The 23,461-nt window shown below is 43.4% G+C and overlaps 1 protein-coding gene across 4 annotated transcripts in view; it reads left to right on the forward strand.

Annotated features, from left to right (window-relative positions):
* The window catches only part of LOC135549585 (collagen alpha-1(XVI) chain-like), a 159,308-nt gene that overhangs the window by 116,149 nt on the left and 19,698 nt on the right, over positions 1 to 23,461 (forward strand). For 3 of the 4 annotated variants that reach the window (XM_064979677.1, XM_064979679.1, XM_064979678.1), the window contains exons 42-52: positions 1,148 to 1,201; positions 5,031 to 5,096; positions 5,385 to 5,504; positions 5,707 to 5,754; positions 6,828 to 6,926; positions 7,150 to 7,194; positions 13,569 to 13,613; positions 22,571 to 22,624; positions 22,730 to 22,783; positions 22,924 to 22,977; positions 23,181 to 23,225. In XM_064979677.1, the coding sequence (XP_064835749.1) occupies positions 1,148 to 1,201; positions 5,031 to 5,096; positions 5,385 to 5,504; positions 5,707 to 5,754; positions 6,828 to 6,926; positions 7,150 to 7,194; positions 13,569 to 13,613; positions 22,571 to 22,624; positions 22,730 to 22,783; positions 22,924 to 22,977; positions 23,181 to 23,225 (684 nt within the window). The remainder of the gene's footprint in view (positions 1 to 1,147; positions 1,202 to 5,030; positions 5,097 to 5,384; positions 5,505 to 5,706; positions 5,755 to 6,827; positions 6,927 to 7,149; positions 7,195 to 13,568; positions 13,614 to 22,570; positions 22,625 to 22,729; positions 22,784 to 22,923; positions 22,978 to 23,180; positions 23,226 to 23,461) is intronic. The other variant, XM_064979681.1, reaches the window with a different exon arrangement.

Here is a 23,461-nt window from a genome sequence, read left to right on the forward strand (position 1 = left end):
CACTCTTGTTCCTTATTTTTCTCCACACTGTGTTTCTCCTCTTCCACCTTCGTCCTTTCTCCTCCCAGGTCCCTTATTTCCTCTTCAGGTTTGGCTTCCATATTGGGTCCTGTCTTGGGCAGCTTGAGGTCATAGCTAACACAACTCTAAATGCCAATTAAGACCACATTAAAATTGCAAATGATTTTAAATTTAAACATGTTACACAATGGTAAAAATAAATATGCAAGTACATAAAGCACTATTACGTCAATACAATAGCTTAAATCATATTCATGTAATGAAACTATGCTAATTGTTAACCCTTTGGGCTGTAAATGTATAATGGGAGTCTTTGTTAAATCGTAGCACGGCTTTAAAAATTCACTAACTCTTGTGGGAAGCTTTGGGAATGTTAAATATTACTATCGAAGTATGATACTTCAGGAATATTGTTGAGAATATTGATGGTTATAAACTGCTTAAAGTCATAATTAAATAGTTATTTAACCATTTCGTAAACATATTGTAAATTAGAAGATCTTCAAATAAAGTGTTAGGAGAATATTTCCTCTGATTGTAGGGGAAATCTGAAATCTTAATTCATTCTCAACAGTGTTCAAAGGTAAATCAGATGAATGGGAATGCTTAGAGGAGTAACTTAACATAACTTAAGGGTCCCTTGTTTCCATTGGAAACAAAGATGTAATATTGGTTGTTAAAGACCAGGCTCAGTTCCCTGTGTAAGACAATTGATATGATGTTCATGTATTCATCAAGCACCCAACTATAACGTTGTGTGCATAAATCAAATGTGCACATAAATATCCTGTTGAAATCAAACCACTTTAAAATATATATTTTCACCTCTTGCACAGAGATCCCTGCATGGTCTTTAATCTGGTATTGTGTTTATCTCTCAAAATTAGACAAAACAATCTAATTATTTACACCAAACTATAATCAAACTATTTAAATGAATTTAAATCGTTTTTAAAAACTTTACAACCAAACCAGAAGAGTCTGAACACAAACCAGGAGAGGGAGAACACAGGTGATTGGTTGTTCCTTCAACCTTGAACCTGTGACCCCTCTGACTATTGGTGGAGAGGGATGTGGCAAGCCTATGATTGGCTAAAACCAGTTGAACCTCAGTTCCTTCTTTCAGGGTATCCCTGGCAACGACGGGGTAACAGGGCAGCCGGGTCTGCCTGGGAAAACTGTAAGTAAACAGACAGCAAGGGGGAGTCACTTCCATTTAAATTCAGACACTTCAGAAAGTGGGAAAAAAATGGAAAAAATTATGCTCATTGTCAATAAATATCAATGACACTTTCTGATTCTAGAATTCATTAGCTGAATTGTCTAAATTGAAATGGATTTGACCCCAACCCATACATTAGGAGGCGGAGCTGGAGGAGAGTGCTACAGCTTTGTGATTTGGCTGATGAGGGGGGGTCTGTTGTGACTGGAGCACTCTGGCAGAAGTTCATTGATGATCTCTACAATTTCATCACAAAACTATACAGTAGGCACACTACGACTGAGTGGCAGTGCATAGTGACAAAGTATACCGTGTATTTTTATGATATAGAGGAATGCATGGCCTCACACTTTACTTTCTGTCTTCAAATGCACTTTTTGCCTTTTGGAGAGACTTTAAACATTGATTTGTACCCCAAAAGCATGCACACACACACACACACACACACACACACACACACACACACACACACACACACACACACACACAGAGTAATACATAAACACACACACACACACACACACACACACACACACACACACAGAGTAATACATAAACACACACACACACACACATACACACACACACACACACACACACACAGAGACATACACAAACACACACACACACACATTGTTAAAGTAGTGTCATAAAGACAGTGTGTGTGTGTGTGTGTGTGTGTGTGTGTGTGTGTGTGTGTGTGCAGCCATTAGCTTGATTCAAAGAGCTTTGCTGTACTCTGCTGTTCAGTCTTGTTATGCTGAGTACAGTAAGAGCCTGTAGAACTGCTTATGATGGACTGCACTATGAGCTCTATTTTCATATCACAGCCATCCATCTCAGCTCCCTGCCACACACACACACACACACCAGAATAATCAATCTACACACAGTGGAAACTTGGCTTCACACACAAATCCAGGTACACACACACACATTACACACACTCCAGAAGTGCTCCAGTCCTAACGTCAGTAGACAGACAGACCAGCTGCTCTCTAGATCCATGGCCCTGCCTGCATGTTGAGTTTCAATGGATTTAAACATCTTAAACAGACTATTCAAACTATTCACTCTTAGCTTAATTCTTAAAGCACGCTTAGCTTAGCCTTAGCTAAGTATAAATGTATACTTAAAAAACAAATAACTTTGTCAGAAACACAATTCAACCGGCAAGTTATTTGAATACAAATGAATCCATAAAAAAATACAATTTAAACAAAAGTGTAGGATATTTAAATAGGAGGATATTGAACAGACTGCTCTCTGATGGGTCCTGTTTACTGCATACAACCTTAGTCTTAACAAATCTAATGGGCTGCACCATGCTAGATCAAATGAGCCCTTCTGGCTATAATAACAACCATTTGTACAAAGATAATTGGTTTTAAATGTGTTTCAAACCAGGCTAACTCCAATTCACAGGTTATCTCGCTGCGTGAAGGGCCCCACTGTTAAAAGTGGGAGTATTGTACTGTAAGTGGTTCCTTGGTGTGATTGAAGTGGTACAAGTGTTTCAGGCCAACCATGTTATAAATCTATTAACTTTAAAACTCTCAACAATAATCCCAATGAATACCTGGAATTTAATACCAACCTGCTTTGAAAGACTTGTAAAACCTTGTGATTTATGTTTTGTGTCTCCTTGGGCAAATCTTACATGATATCCTATTCACTCTAGTTCCCTATGTGACTCTGGCCAAAAGCAGTACACGACCTGGGGAATTCAGTGCCATTTGGAACTCCTGAATGGATCGTTCAAAACATTGAACTGTACTGCAGTTCAACACTGTACTACTGTTCAACACTGCACTATACTGTAGTTCAACACTTTTCACTGTACTGCAGTTCAACACTATACTGCATTTCAACACTTTGCACTGTACTGCAGGTCATCACTATATTGCAGTTCAACACTTTGCACTGTACTGCAGATCAACACTGTTTGCACTGTGTTGCAGTTCAACACTTTACACTGTGTTGCAGTTCAACACTTTGCGCTGTAATGCAGTGCATCACTTTGCACTGTGTTGCATCAATCAATGTGCAGAAATAAATTGTACGTATACGTTATAGTTGTATACCACCCCAACATTTTTACTGTAGAAGGATGAAGTTCCCCTAGACGCTGATCTAAGATCAGTTTTGCATTGGCCCCTCCTTAGTGATTAAGGTTAGGATTTGGGGAGGATAACTGATCCTAGTTCGGTGCCTAAGGGCAACTTCTGCTTGCATCCTTTTACCCCCTCCCTCACTGACTATTCTCTCCCCCTCTGATCCCCCCTCTCTCACTGACTCTCCTCTACCCCTCTGATCCCCCCTCTGATCCCCCCTCTCTCACTGATTCTCCTCTACCCCTCTGATCCCCCTCTCTCACTGATTCTCCTCTACCCCTCTGATCCCCCCCCTCTCTCACTGACTCTCCTCTCCCCCTCTGATACCCCCCTCTCTCACTGACTCTCCTCTCCCCCTCTGATCCCCCCTCTCTCACTGACTCTCCTCTACCCCTCTGATACCCCTCTCTCACTGACTCTCCTCTACCCCTCTGATGCCCCCCTCTCTCACTGACTCTCCTCTACCCCTCTGATCCCCCCCCTCTGATCCCCCCTCTCTCACTGATTCTCCTCTACCCCTCTGATCCCCCTCTCTCACTGACTCTCCTCTCTCCCTCTGATCCCCCTCTCTCACTGACTCTCCTCTCTCCCTCTGATGCCCCCTCTCTCACTGACTCTCCTCTCCCCTCTGATGCCCCCTCTGATCCCCCCCTCTCTCACTGACTCTCCTCTACCCTTCTGATCCCCCCCTCTCTCACTGACTCTCCTCTCCCCCTCTGATCCCCCGTCTCTCACTGACTCTCCTCTCCCCTCTGATCACCCCCTCTCTCACTGACTCTCCTCACCCCCTCTGATCACCCCCTCTCTCACTGACTCTCCTCTCTCCCTCCTCTCCCCCTCTCTCACTGACTCTCCTCTACCCTTCTGATCCCCCCTCTCTCACTGACTCTCCTCTCCCCCTCTGATGCCCCCTCTGATCCCCCCCTCTCTCACTGACTCTCCTCTCTCCCTCCTCTCCCCCTCTCTCACTGACTCCTCTCCCCCTCTGATCCCCCGTCTCTCACTGACTCTCCTCTCCCCCTCTGATCACCCCCTCTCTCACTGACTCTCCTCTCCCCTCTGATCACCCCCTCTCTCACTGACTCTCCTCTCTCCCTCTGATGCCCCCCTCTCTCACTGACTCTCCATTCCCCCTCTGATCCCCCCTCTCTCATTGACTCTCCTCTCCCCCTTTAATCACTGACTCTCCTCTACCCCTCTGATCCCCCCTCTCTCATTGACTCACCTCTCCCTCTTTCTCACTGACTCTCCTCTCCCCCTCCTCTCTCCCCCTTTCTCACTGACTCTCCTTTCCCCCTCCGCTCGCCCTCTCTCACTGACTCTCCTCTCGCCCTCTCTCACTGACTCTCCTCTCCCCCTCTCTCACTGACTCTCCTCTCTCCCTCTGATGCCCCCCTTTCTCACTGACTCTCCTCTACCCCTCTGATCCCCCTCTCTCACTGACTCTCCTCTACCCCTCTGATCCCCCCTCTCTCACTGACTCTCCTCTCCCCCTCTGATGCCCCCCTCTCACTGACTCTCCTCTCCCCCTCTCTCACTGACTCTCCTCTCTCCCTCTGATGCCCCCCTCTCTCACTGACTCTCCTCTACCCCTCTGATCCCCCTTTCTCACTGACTCTCCTCTCCTCTCCCCCTCCTCTCCCCCTCTCTCACTGACTCTCCCCCTTTCATAGCCCCCTCCCCCTTCCCTCCCTCAGCATCTGAGGCTGCCTCAGGACCAGGACTCAAGTCGAGGAGAGGTAAGAGAGGAGGTAGAGAGGTGCACTCTGGAAGTTAGACACTTTTATAGTGTTGCTCTTGGATTGATATGCATGAGCTGTACTAATGTGATAAATAATAACTCAAATGTCTATGAACTGTGTCCATGTAGTGTACATTCAGCACACATGTCATGTTATAAATAGTGTGTGCGTGTGCGTGCGTGCGTGCGTGCGTGTGTGTGTGTGTGTGTGTGTATGTGTGTGTGTGTGTGTGTCTGTGTGTCTGTGTGTCTGTGTGTCTGTGTGTGTGTATGTCTTCTGCTGCAGGAGGTGTGTGAGGACTGTTCCATGGGCTTGCCTGGGGTACCAGGCATGGTTGGCACCAAGGGAGAGAAAGGAGACGAGGGCAGGCCGGACATAGGCCACGCCCCTGACGGCTGTGAGAGGGTGAGAAGCAGGGGGAATGGAGCATGGGGGTGGGGGGCAGGGGGACGCGGGTGAGGTGGTTAGGGGTGTATACACTTTTGTCCTGGAAATGTATCATGATTATTCTTACCTGCTGTCAGTTCCAGTCAATTCAGGAAGTAGAGTGAAATTCCAATCCGTTGTCCAATCCGTCGTACTCATGGCCTTTCTCTGTGTGCTGCAGTGTTTCAGAAACCAAAGACTGCAGAGCCAGGAGGCTGCACAGGCGCCTGTATGTCCACACTGTCTCTAACTCTTACATTCACACACCCACAACACACACAACTCACACACACACACCTACAACACACGCAACTCACACACACACACACCTACAACACACGCAACTCACACACACACAGACACACACACCCACAACACACGCAACTCACACACACACACACACACACACACACCCACAACACATGCAACTCACACACACATACGCACACACCGAAACACATGCAACTCACACACACACATACCCACAACGCACGCAACTCACACACACCCACAACACATGTAACTCACACTCCCACACACCCACAACACACACAACTCACACATACCCACAACACACGCAACTCACACACGCAACTCACACACACACACACACACACACAACACATGCAACTCACACACACACACACACACCGAAACACATGCAACTCACACACACACACACCCACAACGCACGCAACTCACACACCCACAACACACGCAACTCACACACACCCACAACACACGCAACTCACACACACACACACACACACACACACACACCGAAACACATGCAACTCACACACACACACCCACAACACACGCAACTCACACACACACACACACACACACACCCACAACACACGCAACTCACACACACACACACCCACAACACACGCAACTCACACACACACACACACACACACCCACAACACACGCAACTCACACACACACACACACCCACAACACACGCAACTCACACACACACACACACACACACACACACACACACACACACACACACACACACACACACACACACACACACACACACACACACACACATGCAACTCACACACACACACACACACCACAACACATGCAACTCACACACACACACACACACCGAAACACACGCAACTCACACACACACACACACCCACAACACACGCAACTCACAGACACACACACATACACAACTCACAGACACACACACACACAACTCACAGACAGACACACACCCGCAACACACACAACTCACAGACACACACTCTGAATAATTGGTTCATCCTCTCGTCTATGTAGACCACCTCTATCACCAATGGAGCTAATGGAGGCTGCTCCGGTCCAGGATCACCAGGCCACCCAGGAACACCAGGATTACCTGGAATAAGGGGGGAGACAGTAAGTGTGTGTGTGTGTGTGTGTGTGTGTGTGTGTGTGTGTGTGTGTGTGTGTGTGTGTGTGTGTGTGTGTGTGTGTGTGTGTGTGTGTGTGTGTGTGTGTGTGTGTGTGTGTGTGTGTGTGTGTGTGTGTGTGTGTGTGTAATTGGTGAAATATAGCGAGTAGCGTTGTTATGGTGTGTTGAATCTCTAACATAAAGTACCTTTCTGCCTACATTTCCCAGGGTCCTCAGGGGCAAAGGGGACAAGCTGGTGTACCAGGGAATATGGTGAGTTCTACACGAGAGATTGTAGGGCATTATAACACTTCATAAGGGTTTAGTAGAGACATTATAAGCCAGCACAACAGAGTCAAAGCATAGTGTCTGTAAGAAGAACTAGGTGTCTATCAGCTGACCATATACAATAATAGTCAGTTGTCATATAAATGCAGTGAAATGTGTTGTCTTACAGGGTAAGCCGTAGTGTACAGCACCCCTGGAGCAAATTAGGGTTAAGTGCCTTGCTCAAGGGCACATCGCTAGATTTTTCACCCTGTCGGCTCAGGTATTTACCCCAGCGACCTTTTGGCTACTGGCCCAACTCTCTTACTGCTAGGATACCTTCCGCCCAAGTAGCCAAGAGATTAGTGACACCTGGAACAACTGTATTTTGAGCCACAGTACAACATCCTATCCCAAAAAGAGAAAGAAAATGGGACTGGTGCAGCCATCCAGGAAGTATCAAACACGATGGGATAGGTGCAAGCAGGGCATCATGTATATAGCTTTCACCGATCCAGTCATGTTCAGAACAGTGATTCGGGAGAGGGGGGATCAGAGCGGGAGAGAAGAGTCAGTGAGGGAGGGGGTAAAAGGATGCAAGGTCAGAGACACATTTTCAAGTAGGATGGCTGCATTTCCACAGTGCTGGATCGGGGCCACCGTGTTTACGTGGCCTGTGTGTCTTGTAAAGCTTCAGCATTGAGGGATCAAGCAGAACTAAGGAACTTTATGTTGATACTATACACGTGATGTCATACAGCCCTCTAGTGGCGCATCCTAGAACTACATAGTTATTGATGTCATTTAATGAATCGTTAACTATTTCCATAAGTATACTTTTAGCTATACTATCCTTTAGCAATAGTATCCCTTTAAATATGGTACCCCTTTAACTATAGTATCCTTTAGCAATAGTATCCCTTTAAATATAGTATCCCTTTAACTATAGTTTCCCTTTAGCTATAGTATACTTTAGCTATAGTATCCCTTTAACTATAGTATCCCTTTAGCTATAGTATCCCTTTAACTATAGTATCCCTTTAGCTATAGTATCCCTTTAGCTATAGTATCCCTTTAAAGATAGTATCCCTTTAGCAATAGTTTCCCTTTTTTTTCACCTTTTTTTAACCAGGCGAATAATTACAATTTTGCAGATTAGCACTGGAGTGATAAATGATCAGATGGTCATGTACAGGTAGAGATATTGGTGTGCAAAAGAGCAGAAAAGTAAATAAATAAAAACAGTATGGGGATGAGGTAGGTGAAAATGGGTGGGCTATTTACCAATAGACTATGTACAGCTGCAGCGATCGATTAGCTGCTCAGATAGCAGATGTTTGAAGTTGGTGAGGGAGATAAAAGTCTCCAACTTCAGGGATTTTTGCAATTCGTTCCAGTCACAGGCAGCAGAGTACTGGAACGAAAGGCGGCCAAATGAGGTGTTGGCTTTAGGGATGATCAGTGAGATACACCTGCTGGAGTGCGTGCTACGGATGGGTGTTGCCATCGTGACCAGTGAACTGTGATAAGGCGGAGCTTTACCTGGCATGGACTTGTAGATGACCTGGAGCCAGTGGGTCTGGCGACGAATATGTAGCGAGGGCCAGCCGACTAGAGCATAGAAGTCGCAGTGGTGGGTGGTATAAGGTGCTTTAGTGACAAAACGGATGGCACTGTGATAAACTGCATCCAGTTTGCTGAGTAGAGTGTTGGAGGCAATTTTGTAGATGACATCGCCGAAGTCGAGTATCGGTAGGATAGTCAGTTTTACTAGGGTAAGTTTGGCGGCGTGAGTGAAGGAGGCTTTGTTGCCGAATAGAAAGCCGACTCTTGATTTGATTTTCGATTGGAGATGTTTGATATGAGTCTGGAAGGAGAGTTTACAGTCTAGCCAGACACCTAGGTACTTATAGGTGTCCACATATTCAAGGTTGGAACCATCCAGGGTGGTGATGCTCGTCGGGCATGCGGCTGCAGGCAGCGATCGGTTGAAAAGCATGCATTTGGTTTTACTAGCGTTTAAGAGCAGTTGGAGGCCAGGGAAGGAGTGTTGTATGGCATGGAAGCTCGTTTGGAGGTTAGATAGCACAGTGTCCAAGGACGGGCCGGAAGTATATAGAATGGTGTCGTCTGCGTAGAGGTGGATCAGGGAATCGCCCTCAGCAAGAGCAACATCATTGATATATACAGAGAAAAGAGTCGGCCCGAGAATTGAACCCTGTGGCACCCCCATAGAGGCTGCCAGAGGACCGGACAGCATGCCCTCTGATTTGACAAACTGAACTCTGTCTGCAAAGTAATTGGTGAACCAGGCAAGGCAGTCATCCGAAAAACCGAGGCTACTGAGTCTGCCGATAAGAATATGGTGATTGACAGCTATAGTATCATTTAGCTACAGTATCCCTTTAGCTATAGTATCCCTTTAAATATGGTATCCCTTTAGCTATAGTATCCCTTTAACTATAGTATCCCTTTAACTATAGTATCCCTTTAGCTATAGTATCCCTTTAAATATGGTATCCCTTTAGCTATAGTATCCCTTTAACTATAGTATCTTTTAGCTATAGTATTCCTTTAACTATAGTATCCCTTGAGCTATAGTATCCCTTTAGCTAGAGTATCCCTTTAACTATAGTATCCCTTTAGCTATAGTATCCCTTTAGCTATTTTATCCATTTAGCTATAGTATCCCTTTAACTATAGTATCCCTTTAGCTATAGTACCCCTTTAACTATAGTATCCTTTAGCTATAGTATCCCTTTAGCTATAGTATCCCTTTAGCTATACTATCCTTTAACTATAGTATCCCTTTAACTATAGTATCCCTTTAGCTATAGTATCCCTTTAGCTGTAGTATCCTTTAGCTATAGTATCCCTTTAGCTATAGTATCCCTTTAGCTATAGTATCCCTTTAGCTATAGGATCCCTTTAGCTATAGTATCCTTTAGCTCTAGTATCCCTTTAACTATAGTATCCCTTTAGCTATAGTATCCCTTTAACTATAGTATCCCTTTAGCTATAGTATACTTTAGCTATAGTATCCCTTTAGCTATAGTATCCCTTTAACTATAGTATCCCTTTAGCTATAGTATCCCTTTAACTATAGTATCCCTTTAACTATAGTATCCCTTTAGCTATAGTATCCATTTAACTATAGTATCCCTTTAGCTATAGTTTCCCTTTAACTATAGTATCCTTTAGCTATAGTATCCCTATAGCTATAGTATCCCTTTAGCTATAGTATCCCTTTAACTATAGTATCCCTTTAACTATAGTATCCCTTTAGCTATATTATCCCTTTAACTATAGTATCCCTTTAGCTATAGTATCCCTTTAGCTATAGTATCCCTTTAACTATAGTATCCCTTTAGCTATAGTATCCCTTTAGCTATAGTATCCATTTAGCTATAGTATCCCTTTAACTATAGTATCCCTTTAACTATAGTATCCCTTTAGCTATAGTTTCCCTTTAACTATAGTATCCTTTAGCTATAGTATCCCTTTAACTATAGTAGCCCTTTAGCTATACTATCCTTTAGCTATAGTATCCCTTTAACTATAGTATTCCTTTAACTATAGTATCCCTTTAACTATAGTATCCCTTTAACTATAGTTTCCCTTTAGCTATAGTATCCCTTTAGCTATAGTATCCCTTTAACTATAGTATCCCTTTAGCTATAGTATCCCTTTAACTATAGTATCCCTTTAGCTATAGTATCCCTTTAACTATAGTATCCCTTTAACTATAGTTTCCCTTTAGCTATAGTATACTTTAGCTATAGTATCCCTTTAGCTATAGTATCCCTTTAGCTATAGGATCCCTTTAGCTATAGTATCCCTTTAGCTATAGTATCCCTTTAACCATAGTATCCCTTTAGCTATAGTATCCCTTTAGCTATAGTATACTTTAGCTATAGTATCCCTTTAGCTATAGTATCCCTTTAACTATAGTATCCCTTTAACTATAGTATCCCTTTAGCTATAGTATCCCTTTAGCTGTAGTATCCTTTAGCTATAGTATCCCTTTAGCTATAGTATCCCTTTAGCTATAGTATCCCTTTAGCTATAGGATCCCTTTAGCTATAGTATCCTTTAGCTCTAGTATCCCTTTAACTATAGTATCCCTTTAGCTATAGTATCCCTTTAACCATAGTATCCCTTTAGCTATAGTATCCCTTTAGCTATAGTATCCCTTTAACTATAGTATCCCTTTAACTATAGTATCCCTTTAGCTATAGTATCCCTTTAACTATAGTATCCCTTTAACTATAGTATCCCTTTAACTATAGTATCCCTTTAGCTATAGTATACTTTAGCTATAGTATCCCTTTAACTATAGTATCCCTTTAACTATAGTATCCCTTTAGCTATAGTATCCCTTTAACTATAGTATCCCTTTAACTATAGTATCCCTTTAACTATAGTATCCCTTTAGCTATAGTATACTTTAGCTATAGTATCCCTTTAGCTATAGTATCCCTTTAGCTATAGTATACTTTAGCTATAGTATCCCTTTAGCTATAGTATCCCTTTAGCTATAGTATCCCTTTAGCTATAGTATCCCTTTAGCTATAGTATACTTTAGCTATAGTATCCCTTTAGCTATAGTATCCCTTTAGCTATAGTATACTTTAGCTATAGTATCCCTTTAACTATAGTATCCCTTTAACTATAGTATCCCTTTAGCTATAGTATCCCTTTAACTATAGTATCCCTTTAACTATAGTATCCCTTTAGCTATAGTATCCATTTAACTATAGTATCCCTTTAGCTATAGTTTCCCTTTAACTATAGTATCCTTTAGCTATAGTATCCCTTTAGCTATAGTATCCCTTTAGCTATAGTATCCCTTTAACTATAGTATCCCTTTAACTATAGTATCCCTTTAGCTATATTATCCCTTTAACTATAGTATCCCTTTAGCTATAGTATCCCTTTAACTATAGTATCCCTTTAGCTATAGTATCCCTTTAACTATAGTATCCCTTTAGCTATAGTATCCCTTTAGCTATAGTATCCATTTAGCTATAGTATCCCTTTAACTATAGTATCCCTTTAACTATAGTATCCCTTTAGCTATAGTTTCCCTTTAACTATAGTATCCTTTAGCTATAGTATCCCTTTAACTATAGTAGCCCTTTAGCTATACTATCCTTTAGCTATAGTATCCCTTTAACTATAGTATTCCTTTAACTATAGTATCCCTTTAACTATAGTATCCCTTTAACTATAGTTTCCCTTTAGCTATAGTATCCCTTTAGCTATAGTATCCCTTTAACTATAGTATCCCTTTAGCTATAGTATCCCTTTAACTATAGTATCCCTTTAGCTATAGTATCCCTTTAACTATAGTATCCCTTTAACTATAGTTTCCCTTTAGCTATAGTATACTTTAGCTATAGTATCCCTTTAACTATAGTATCCCTTTAGCTATAGTATCCCTTTAGCTATAGTATCCCTTTAGCTATAGTATCCCTTTAACTATAGTATCCCTTTAGCTATAGTATCCCTTTAACTATAGTATCCCTTTAACTATAGTATCCCTTTAGCTATAGTATCCATTTAACTATAGTATCCCATTAGCTATAGTATCCCTTTAACTATAGTATCCCTTTAACTATAGTATCCCTTTAGCTATAGTATCCATTTAACTATAGTATCCCTTTAGCTATAGTATCCTTTAGCTATAGTATCCTTTAGCTATAGTATCCCTTTAACTATTGTATCCCTTTAGCTATAGTATCCCTTTAGCTATATTGTCCAAAGTAAATCAAATACAATTTATTGGTCACATACACATATTTATCAGATTTTATTGTGGGTGTAGTGAAATGCTTGTGTTCCTAGCTCCAACAGTGCAGGAGTATCTAACAATTCACAACAATACACACAAATCACAAAGTAAAAGAATGGAATTAAGAAATTTTTAAATATTAGGACAAGCAATGTCGGAGTTGCATTGACTAGAATACAGTAGGATACAGTAGAATACAGTATATACATGTTAAATGAGTAAAACAGTATGTAAACATTATGTAAAGTGACCAGTGATTCCATGTCGATGTACGTAAGGCATCAATCAACCTCTAAGGTGCAAGTTTGAGTAACCTGTTAGTACCCGGCTAGTGACAGTGTCTAAGTTCAGGGCGGCAGGGTAGTGGGTGGAGGCCGACTAGTGATGGCTATTGCTATTTAACAGTCTGATGGTCTTGAGATAGAAACTGTTTTTGAGTCTCTCGGTCCCAGCTTTGATCCCTTTAGCAATAGTATCCGTTTTTGATTGGAGGAGCAATCCAGTGTCTACAACCCTGATGGGTAACATATCAGAGCTCAGAACCGTTGTTTTAGATGCCATCTCATTGCCTGTTTCTCCTCTACAGGGTCCTCCTGGTTTTCCTGGTCCTCAAGGCTCATCTGGACTACCTGTGAGTTTACTATACATACACTACACCGATACAACACCAACACTACACCTATACTGCACATAGAGTATACTGCACATATACTACACCTATACTAGACTTACACTAGATGTAAATTGCACCTATACTACACCTATACTTCACGTATCAATACTGCACATATACTACACCGATACTACACCATCACTACACCTCCACTACACGTATGCTACACATTTACTATGTCTGTAATATGCCAATACCACAAATATACTACACATATACTACACCTATACAACAAAAATGCTAAACCTATACTACACATAAAGTATACTACACCTCGACTACACCAATACTACACCGATACTGCACATGCAGTTTACCACACCTACACTACACATATACTATGTTTATACTACACCGCTATGATACATATACTACACATACACTATACCTATACTACACCTATACTACACATATACTACACATGAAAATAAGAATTTGTTCTTAACTGACTTGCCTAGTAAAATTAAGGTAAAATAAAAAAAATAAAAAATATACTACACATATACTACACCTATACTACACATATACTACACCTATACTACACATATACTACACCTATACTACACCCATACTACACCTATACTACACATATACTACACATGAAAATAAGAATTTGTTCTTAACTGACTTGCCTAGTAAAATTAAGGTAAAATAAAAAATAAAAAAAATATACTACACATATAGTACACATATACTACACATATACTACACCTATACTACACATATACTACACACATACTACACCTATACTACGCCTATACTACACCTATACTACACATATACTACACCTATACTACACATATACTACACCTATACTACACATATACTACACCCATACTACACCTATACTACGCCTATACTACACCTATACTACACCTATACGCCACATATACTACACCTATACTACATATATACTACACCCATACTACACCTATACTACACCTATACTACACCTATACCACACATATATCATGCATATACTACACATATACTACACCCATACTACACCTATACTACACCTATACCACATATACACTACACCTATGCTACACCTATGATACACATATACTACACATATACTACACCTATACTACACATATACTACACCTATACTACACATATACTACACCCATACTACACCTATACTACGCCTATACTACACTTATACTACACCTATACGCCACATATACTACACCTATACTACACATATACTACACCCATACTACACCTATACTACACCTATACTGCACCTATACCACACATATATCATGCATATACTACACATATACTACACCCATACTACACCTATACTACACCTATACCACATATACACTACACCTATACTACACCTATGATACACCTATGATACACATATACTACACCTATACTACACCTATACTACACCTATATCATGCATATACTACACATATACTACACCTATACTACACCTATACCACACATATAGTACACATTTACTACACCTATACTACACCTATACCACACATATACTACACATATATCGTACATATACTACACATATACTACACCCATACTACACCTATACTACACCTATACCACATATATACTACACCTATACTACACCTAGGATACACATATACTACACCTATACTACACCTATACTACACATATACTACACATATGATACACATATACTACACATATACTACACCTATACCACATATATACTACACCTATACTACACCTATACTACACCTATACCACATATATACTACACCTATACTACACCTATGATACACATACACTACACATATACTACACCTATACCACACATATGATACACATATACTACACCTACACTACACCTATACTACACCTATACTACACATATACTACACATGAAAATAAGAATTTGTTCTTAACTGACTTGCCTAGTAAAATTAAGGTAAAATAAAAAATAAAAAAAATATACTACACATATAGTACACATATACTACACATATACTACACCTATACTACACATATACTACACACATACTACACCTATACTACGCCTATACTACACCTATACTACACATATACTACACCTATACTACACATATACTACACCTATACTACACATATACTACACCCATACTACACCTATACTACGCCTATACTACACCTATACTACACCTATACGCCACATATACTACACCTATACTACATATATACTACACCCATACTACACCTATACTACACCTATACTACACCTATACCACACATATATCATGCATATACTACACATATACTACACCCATACTACACCTATACTACACCTATACCACATATACACTACACCTATGCTACACCTATGATACACATATACTACACATATACTACACCTATACTACACATATACTACACCTATACTACACATATACTACACCCATACTACACCTATACTACGCCTATACTACACTTATACTACACCTATACGCCACATATACTACACCTATACTACACATATACTACACCCATACTACACCTATACTACACCTATACTGCACCTATACCACACATATATCATGCATATACTACACATATACTACACCCATACTACACCTATACTACACCTATACCACATATACACTACACCTATACTACACCTATGATACACCTATGATACACATATACTACACCTATACTACACCTATACTACACCTATATCATGCATATACTACACATATACTACACCTATACTACACCTATACCACACATATAGTACACATTTACTACACCTATACTACACCTATACCACACATATACTACACATATATCGTACATATACTACACATATACTACACCCATACTACACCTATACTACACCTATACCACATATATACTACACCTATACTACACCTAGGATACACATATACTACACCTATACTACACCTATACTACACATATACTACACATATGATACACATATACTACACATATACTACACCTATACCACATATATACTACACCTATACTACACCTATACTACACCTATACCACATATATACTACACCTATACTACACCTATGATACACATACACTACACATATACTACACCTATACCACACATATGATACACATATACTACACCTACACTACACCTATACTACACCTATACTACACCTATACTACACATATGCTATGCCTATACTACACCTATACTACACCTATACTACACCTATACTACACCTATACTACACATATACTACACATATACTACACCTATACTACATCTATACTACACATATACTACACCTATACTACACCTATACTACACATATACTACACATATACTACACCCATACTACACCTATACTACACCTATACCACACATGTGATACACCTATACTACACACATACTACACCTATACTGCACATATACTACACCTGTACTACACCTATACTATCTTTGCTGCACCTGCCTACACTACACCTACCTATACTACGTCTATGCTACACCTATACTACACCTGCCTATACTACACCTATACTACATACTTCTCTCTCTCTCTGTCTCTCTCTCACTCTTTCTCTCTCCATATCTCTCTTCTAATATGAAACACCATCACCACTGAACGTGAATCTTCCTGCTATCTCCATCTCTCCAGCTTTTTAATGAAAGTTATTTCAGATGAGGACAATTCTATTGTCTCGCCTGTTCATCAATTATTTCCTCTGTGAAAGTGATGGAGAGTGGTAGTGCCATGCAGACAGCACACCAATCCCCCTGATGTCATTCCATTATTTTAGCAGAATGGAAGTTGCAATGGTTGATTCCAGCAAGGAATCTGTTTTTAAAACGTTAGGGAGTGTTTAATTCCAAGTGTGTGTATGTGTGTGTGTGGTGAGGGGGGGGGGGGTTGTGTGTGTGTGTGTGTGTGTGTGTGTGTGTGTGTGTGTGTGTGTGTGTGTGTGTGTGTGTGTGTGTGTGTGTGTGTGTGTGTGTATCTCTGCCACGCTCCGTTCTGTTGAATTTTATCTGATTAAATAGTAGCAGCTGTGAAAGATGGATTTTTCATCGTAATGAAACTCCGCTGCATTGATAAGACATTCAACTGAATCTATAACAGGGATTTTAATGGCTTTATGCTGTTAGTCTTAGAGAATAGGAGAGGGAGAGAGAGAGATGGAAGGAAAGAAGATAGAGAGAGGCTGGGGGGTGACAGATAGAAAGGGGCTGAGAAAGGGGGGTGAGAGATAGAAAGGGGCTGAGAGAGGGGGGTGACAAATAAAAAGGGGCTGAGAGAGGGGGGTCACAGATAGAAAGGGGCTGAGAGAGGGGGTTGACAGATAGAAAGGGGCTGAGAGAGGGGGTGAGAGATAGAAATGGGCTGAGAGAGGGGGACGACAGACAGAAAGGGGCTGAGAGAGGGGGGTGACAGATAGAAAGGGGCTGAGAGAGGGGGGTGACAGATAGAAAGGGGCTGAGAGAGGGGGATGACAGACATAAAGAGGCTGGGAGAGGGGGGTGACAGATAGAAAGGGGCTGAGAGGGGGATGACAAATAGAAAGGGGCTGAGAGGGGGATGACAGATAGAAAGGGGCTGAGAGAGGGAGATGACAAATAGAAAGGGGCTGAGAGGGGGATGACAGATAGAAAGTGGCTGAGAGAGGGAGATGACAAATAGAAAGGGGCTGAGAGGGGGATGACAGATAGAAAGGCGCTGAGAGAGGGAGATGACAGATAGAAAGGGGCTGAGAAGGGGGCAGATAGAAAGGGGCTGAGAGAGGGGGTGAGATAGATAGTGGCTGAGAGAGGGGGGTGACAGATAGAAAGGGGCTGAGAGAGGGAGATGACAGATAGAAAGGGGCTGAGAGAGGGGGATGACAGATAGAAAGGGGCAGAGAGAGGGGGGTGACAGATAGAAAGGGGCTGAGAGAGGGGGGTGACAGATAGAAAGGGGCTGAGAGAGGGGGTGACAGATAGAAAGGGGCTGAGAGAGGGAGATGACAGATAGAAAGGGGCTGAGAGAGGGAGATGACAAATAGAAAGGGGCTGAGAGGGGGGTGACAGATAGAAAGGCGCTGAGAGAGGGAGATGACAGATAGAAAGGGGCTGAGAAGGGGGGCAGATAGAAAGGGGCTGAGAGAGGGGGTGAGAGATAGATAGTGGCTGAGAGAGGGGGTGACAGAAAGGGGCTGAGAGAGGGAGATGACAAATAGAAAGGGGCTGAGAGAGGGGGTGACAGATAGAAAGGGGCTGAGAGAGGGGGTTGACAGATAGAAAGGGGCTGAGAGAGGGGATGACAGATAGAAAGGGGCTGAGAGAGGAAGATGACAAATAGAAAGGGGCTGAGAGGGGGATGACAGATAGAAAGGGGCTGAGAGGGGGGTGACAGATAGAAAGGCGCTGAGAGAGGGAGATGACAGATAGAAAGGGGCTGAGAAGGGGGCAGATAGAAAGGGGCTGAGAGAGGGGGTGAGAGATAGATAGTGGCTGAGAGAGGGGGTGACAGATAGAAAGGGGCTGAGAGAGGGAGATGACAAATAGAAAGGGGCTGAGAGAGGGGTGACAGATAGAAAGGGGCTGAGAGAGGGGGTTGACAGATAGAAAGGGGCTGAGAGAGGGGATGACAGATAGAAAGGGGCTGAGAGAGGGAGATGACAAATAGAAAGGGGCTGAGAGGGGGATGACAGATAGAAAGGGGCTGAGAGGGGGTGACAGATAGAAAGGCGCTGAGAGAGGGAGATGACAGATAGAAAGGGGCTGAGAAGGGGGCAGATAGAAAGGGGCTGAGAGAGGGGGGTGAGAGATAGATAGTGGCTGAGAGAGGGGGGTGACAGATAGAAAGGGGCTGAGAGAGGGAGATGACAGATAGAAAGGGGCTGAGAGGGGGATGACAGATAGAAAGGGGCAGAGAGAGGGAGATGACAGATAGAAAGGGGCTGAGAGAGGGGGATGACAGATAGAAAGGGGCTGAGAGAGGGGATGACAGATAGAAAGGGGCTGAGAGAGGGAGATGACAGATAGAAAGGGGCTGAGAGAGGGAGATGACAGATAGAAAGGGGCTGAGAGAGGGAGATGACAGATAGAAAGGGGCTGAGAGAGGGGGATGACAGATAGAAAGGGGCTGAGAGAGGGGATGACAGATAGAAAGGGGCTGAGAGAGGGGATGACAGATAGAAAGGGGCTGAGAGAGGGAGATGACAAATAGAAAGGGGCTGAAAGGGGGGTGACAGATAGAAAGGGGCTGAGAGAGGGGGTGAGAGATAGATAGTGGCTGAGAGAGGGGGGTGACAGATAGAAAGGGGCTGAGAGAGGGAGATGACAAATAGAAAGGGGCTGAGAGAGGGGGTGACAGATAGAAAGGGGCTGAGAGAGGGGGTTGACAGATAGAAAGGGGCTGAGAGAGGGGATGACAGATAGAAAGGGGCTGAGAGAGGGAGATGACAAATAGAAAGGGGCTGAGAGGGGGATGACAGATAGAAAGGGGCTGAGAGGGGGGTGACAGATAGAAAGGCGCTGAGAGAGGGAGATGACAGATAGAAAGGGGCTGAGAAGGGGGGGCAGATAGAAAGGGGCTGAGAGAGGGGGGTGAGAGATAGATAGTGGCTGAGAGAGGGGGTGACAGATAGAAAGGGGCTGAGAGAGGGAGATGACAAATAGAAAGGGGCTGAGAGAGGGGGTGACAGATAGAAAGGGGCTGAGAGAGGGGGTTGACAGATAGAAAGGGGCTGAGAGAGGGGATGACAGATAGAAAGGGGCTGAGAGAGGGAGATGACAAATAGAAAGGGGCTGAGAGGGGGATGACAGATAGAAAGGGGCTGAGAGGGGGGTGACAGATAGAAAGGCGCTGAGAGAGGGAGATGACAGATAGAAAGGGGCTGAGAAGGGGGGGCAGATAGAAAGGGGCTGAGAGAGGGGGGTGAGAGATAGATAGTGGCTGAGAGAGGGGGGTGACAGATAGAAAGGGGCTGAGAGAGGGAGATGACAGATAGAAAGGGGCTGAGAGGGGGATGACAGATAGAAAGGGGCAGAGAGAGGGAGATGACAGATAGAAAGGGGCTGAGAGAGGGGGATGACAGATAGAAAGGGGCAGAGAGAGGGGATGACAGATAGAAAGGGGCTGAGAGAGGGAGATGACAGATAGAAAGGGGCTGAGAGAGGGGGATGACAGACATAAAGAGGCTGGGAGGGGGTGACAGACATAAAGAGGCTGGGAGAGGCGGGTGACAGATAGAAAGGGGCTGAGAGGGGGATGACAATTAGAAAGGGGCTGAGAGGGGGATGACAGATAGAAAGGGGCTGAGAGAGGGAGATGACAAATAGAAAGGGGCTGAGAGAGGGAGATGACAAATAGAAAGGGGCTGAGAGGGGGATGACAGATAGAAAGGGGCTGAGAGAGGGAGATGACAAATAGAAAGGGGCTGAGAGGGGGGTGACAGATAGAAAGGGGCTGAGAGAGGGAGATGACAGATAGAAAGGGGCTGAGAGAGGGGGATGACAGATAGAAAGGGGCAGAGAGAGGGAGATGACAGATAGAAAGGGGCTGAGAGAGGGGGATGACAGATAGAAAGGGGCTGAGAGAGGGAGATGACAAATAGAAAGGGGCTGAGAGGGGGATGACAGATAGAAAGGGGCTGAGAGAGGGAGATGACAAATAGAAAGGGGCTGAGAGGGGGGTGACAGATAGAAAGGGGCTGAGAGAGGGAGATGACAGATAGAAAGGGGCTGAGAGAGGGGGATGACAGATAGAAAGGGGCAGAGAGAGGGAGATGACAGATAGAAAGGGGCTGAGAGAGGGGGATGACAGATAGAAAGGGGCAGAGAGAGGGGGATGACAGATAGAAAGGGGCTGAGAGAGGGAGATGACAGATAGAAAGGGGCAGAGAGAGGGAGATGACAGATAGAAAGGGGCTGAGAGAGGGGGATGACAGATAGAAAGGGGCTGAGAGAGGGGGATGACAGATAGAAAGGGGCAGAGAGAGGGGGATGACAGAAAGGGGCTGAGAGAGGGGGATGACAGATAGAAAGGGGCTGAGAGAGGGAGATGACAGATAGAAAGGGGCTGAGAGAGGGAGATGACAGATAGAAAGGGGCAGAGAGAGGGGGGTGACAGATAGAAAGATTCTGGACACATGGTTAGTATGTGCCATTCCATTTGCTCCATTCCAGACATTATTATGAGCCGTCTTCCTCTCACCAGACTCCACTTAATTTTGTCTTTCTTTTCAAGTGACATTTTCTCCTTTTTTTCCCCTCTCATTTATTATTATCTGTCTTTTCCTCAAAATGTTCCTCATCTCTCTAACTCACCTCCTCTCTCTCCATCCCTCTCTCCTCATCTACTTACTCTCCATACCTCTCTCCTCATCTCCTCTCTCTCTATACCTCTCTCCTCATCTCCTCTCTCTCCATACCTCTCTCCTCATTTCCTCTCTCTCCATACCTCTTTCCTCATCTCCTCTCTCTCCATATCTCTCTCCTCATCTCCTCTCTCTCCATACCTCTCTCCTCATCTCCTCTCTCTCCCTCACCTTCTCCTCTCTCTCCATACCTCTCTCCTCACCTCCTTCTCTCCATACCTCTCTCCCTCACCTTCTCCTCTCTCTCCATACCTCTCTCCTCATCTCCTCTCTCTCCATACCTCTCTCCTCATCTCCTCTCTCGCCCTCACCTTCTCCTCTCTCTCCATACCTCTCTCCTCACCTCCTTCTCTCCATACCTCTCTCCTCACCTCCTTCTCTCCATACCTCTCTCCCTCACCTTCTCCTCTCTCTCAGTACCTCTCTCCTCTCCTCTCTCTCATACCTCTTTCCTCTCCTCTCTCTCCATACCTCTCTCCTCTCCTCTCTCATCATACCTCTCCTCTCCTCTCATCTCTCTCCATACCTCTCTTCTCCCTCTCCATACCTCTGACCTCTCCTCTCTCCCTCTACCCTTCTCCTTCCAGGGTCAGCAAGGTGAGAGAGGGCCAGCAGGACCACCAGGTGTTAAAGGTGAAATGGTGAGTGACATCTCTCCTCATCAATACATGATAGATACATTTTAATACATGACAGATAAAGATATGTTTTTACTTTAATTTCTAAATCTTTATGGTCCCTCTCAGGGCTCTTCAGGGACTAATGGATACCCAGGTTCTATGGGACCCCCTGGACTTCCTGTAAGACACAACTTGTTTCATCACGTTTACATGAATGAACATATTGGGAACATATTGGCTGCTTTGCTGATTTGTGGAAAGATGGATGGATAGATGGATGGATGGATTTTGACTTGATTGATTGATTGATTGATTGACAGGGCCTGAAAGGTGAGCGGGGGACCCCAGGGGCTGCAGGAACGAAGGGAGAATCGGTAAACATTGACATACACAGTTGTCATATATTGAACATTGATGTGTTTTCCCCTCATTTGAATAGTCTAAGAAACCTCTGGCATTTGAACAGAATAGCTGTAGCAGATGACATAGTGAGTTGATAACTATGCATCTGTTGGGTTCTATTTCATTATTTCAGTGAGTGCGAGATTATGTCTTACTCCCTTCCTCTCTCCTGCAGGGTCCACCAGGCAACCCAGGATACCAGGGACAGGCTGGAGTCGCGGTCCGTAACCTTATCCCCTCATCCCCGTCATCCCTCGTCCATATAACCTATCATCCATAACCTCATCACCTCTATCCCCACATCTTCATCCCTTGTCCCTATAACCTATCATCCATAATATCATCCCCTCATCTTTATCCCTTGTCCCTATAACCTATCATCCATAACCTCATCCCCTCCATCCCCACATCTTTATCCCTCGTCCCTATAATTTATCATCCATAACCTTATCCCCT

Source organism: Oncorhynchus masou, chromosome 12 (genome assembly GCF_036934945.1).
Source record: "Oncorhynchus masou masou isolate Uvic2021 chromosome 12, UVic_Omas_1.1, whole genome shotgun sequence".
In the NCBI taxonomy this organism is placed as follows: Eukaryota; Metazoa; Chordata; class Actinopteri; order Salmoniformes; family Salmonidae; genus Oncorhynchus; species Oncorhynchus masou.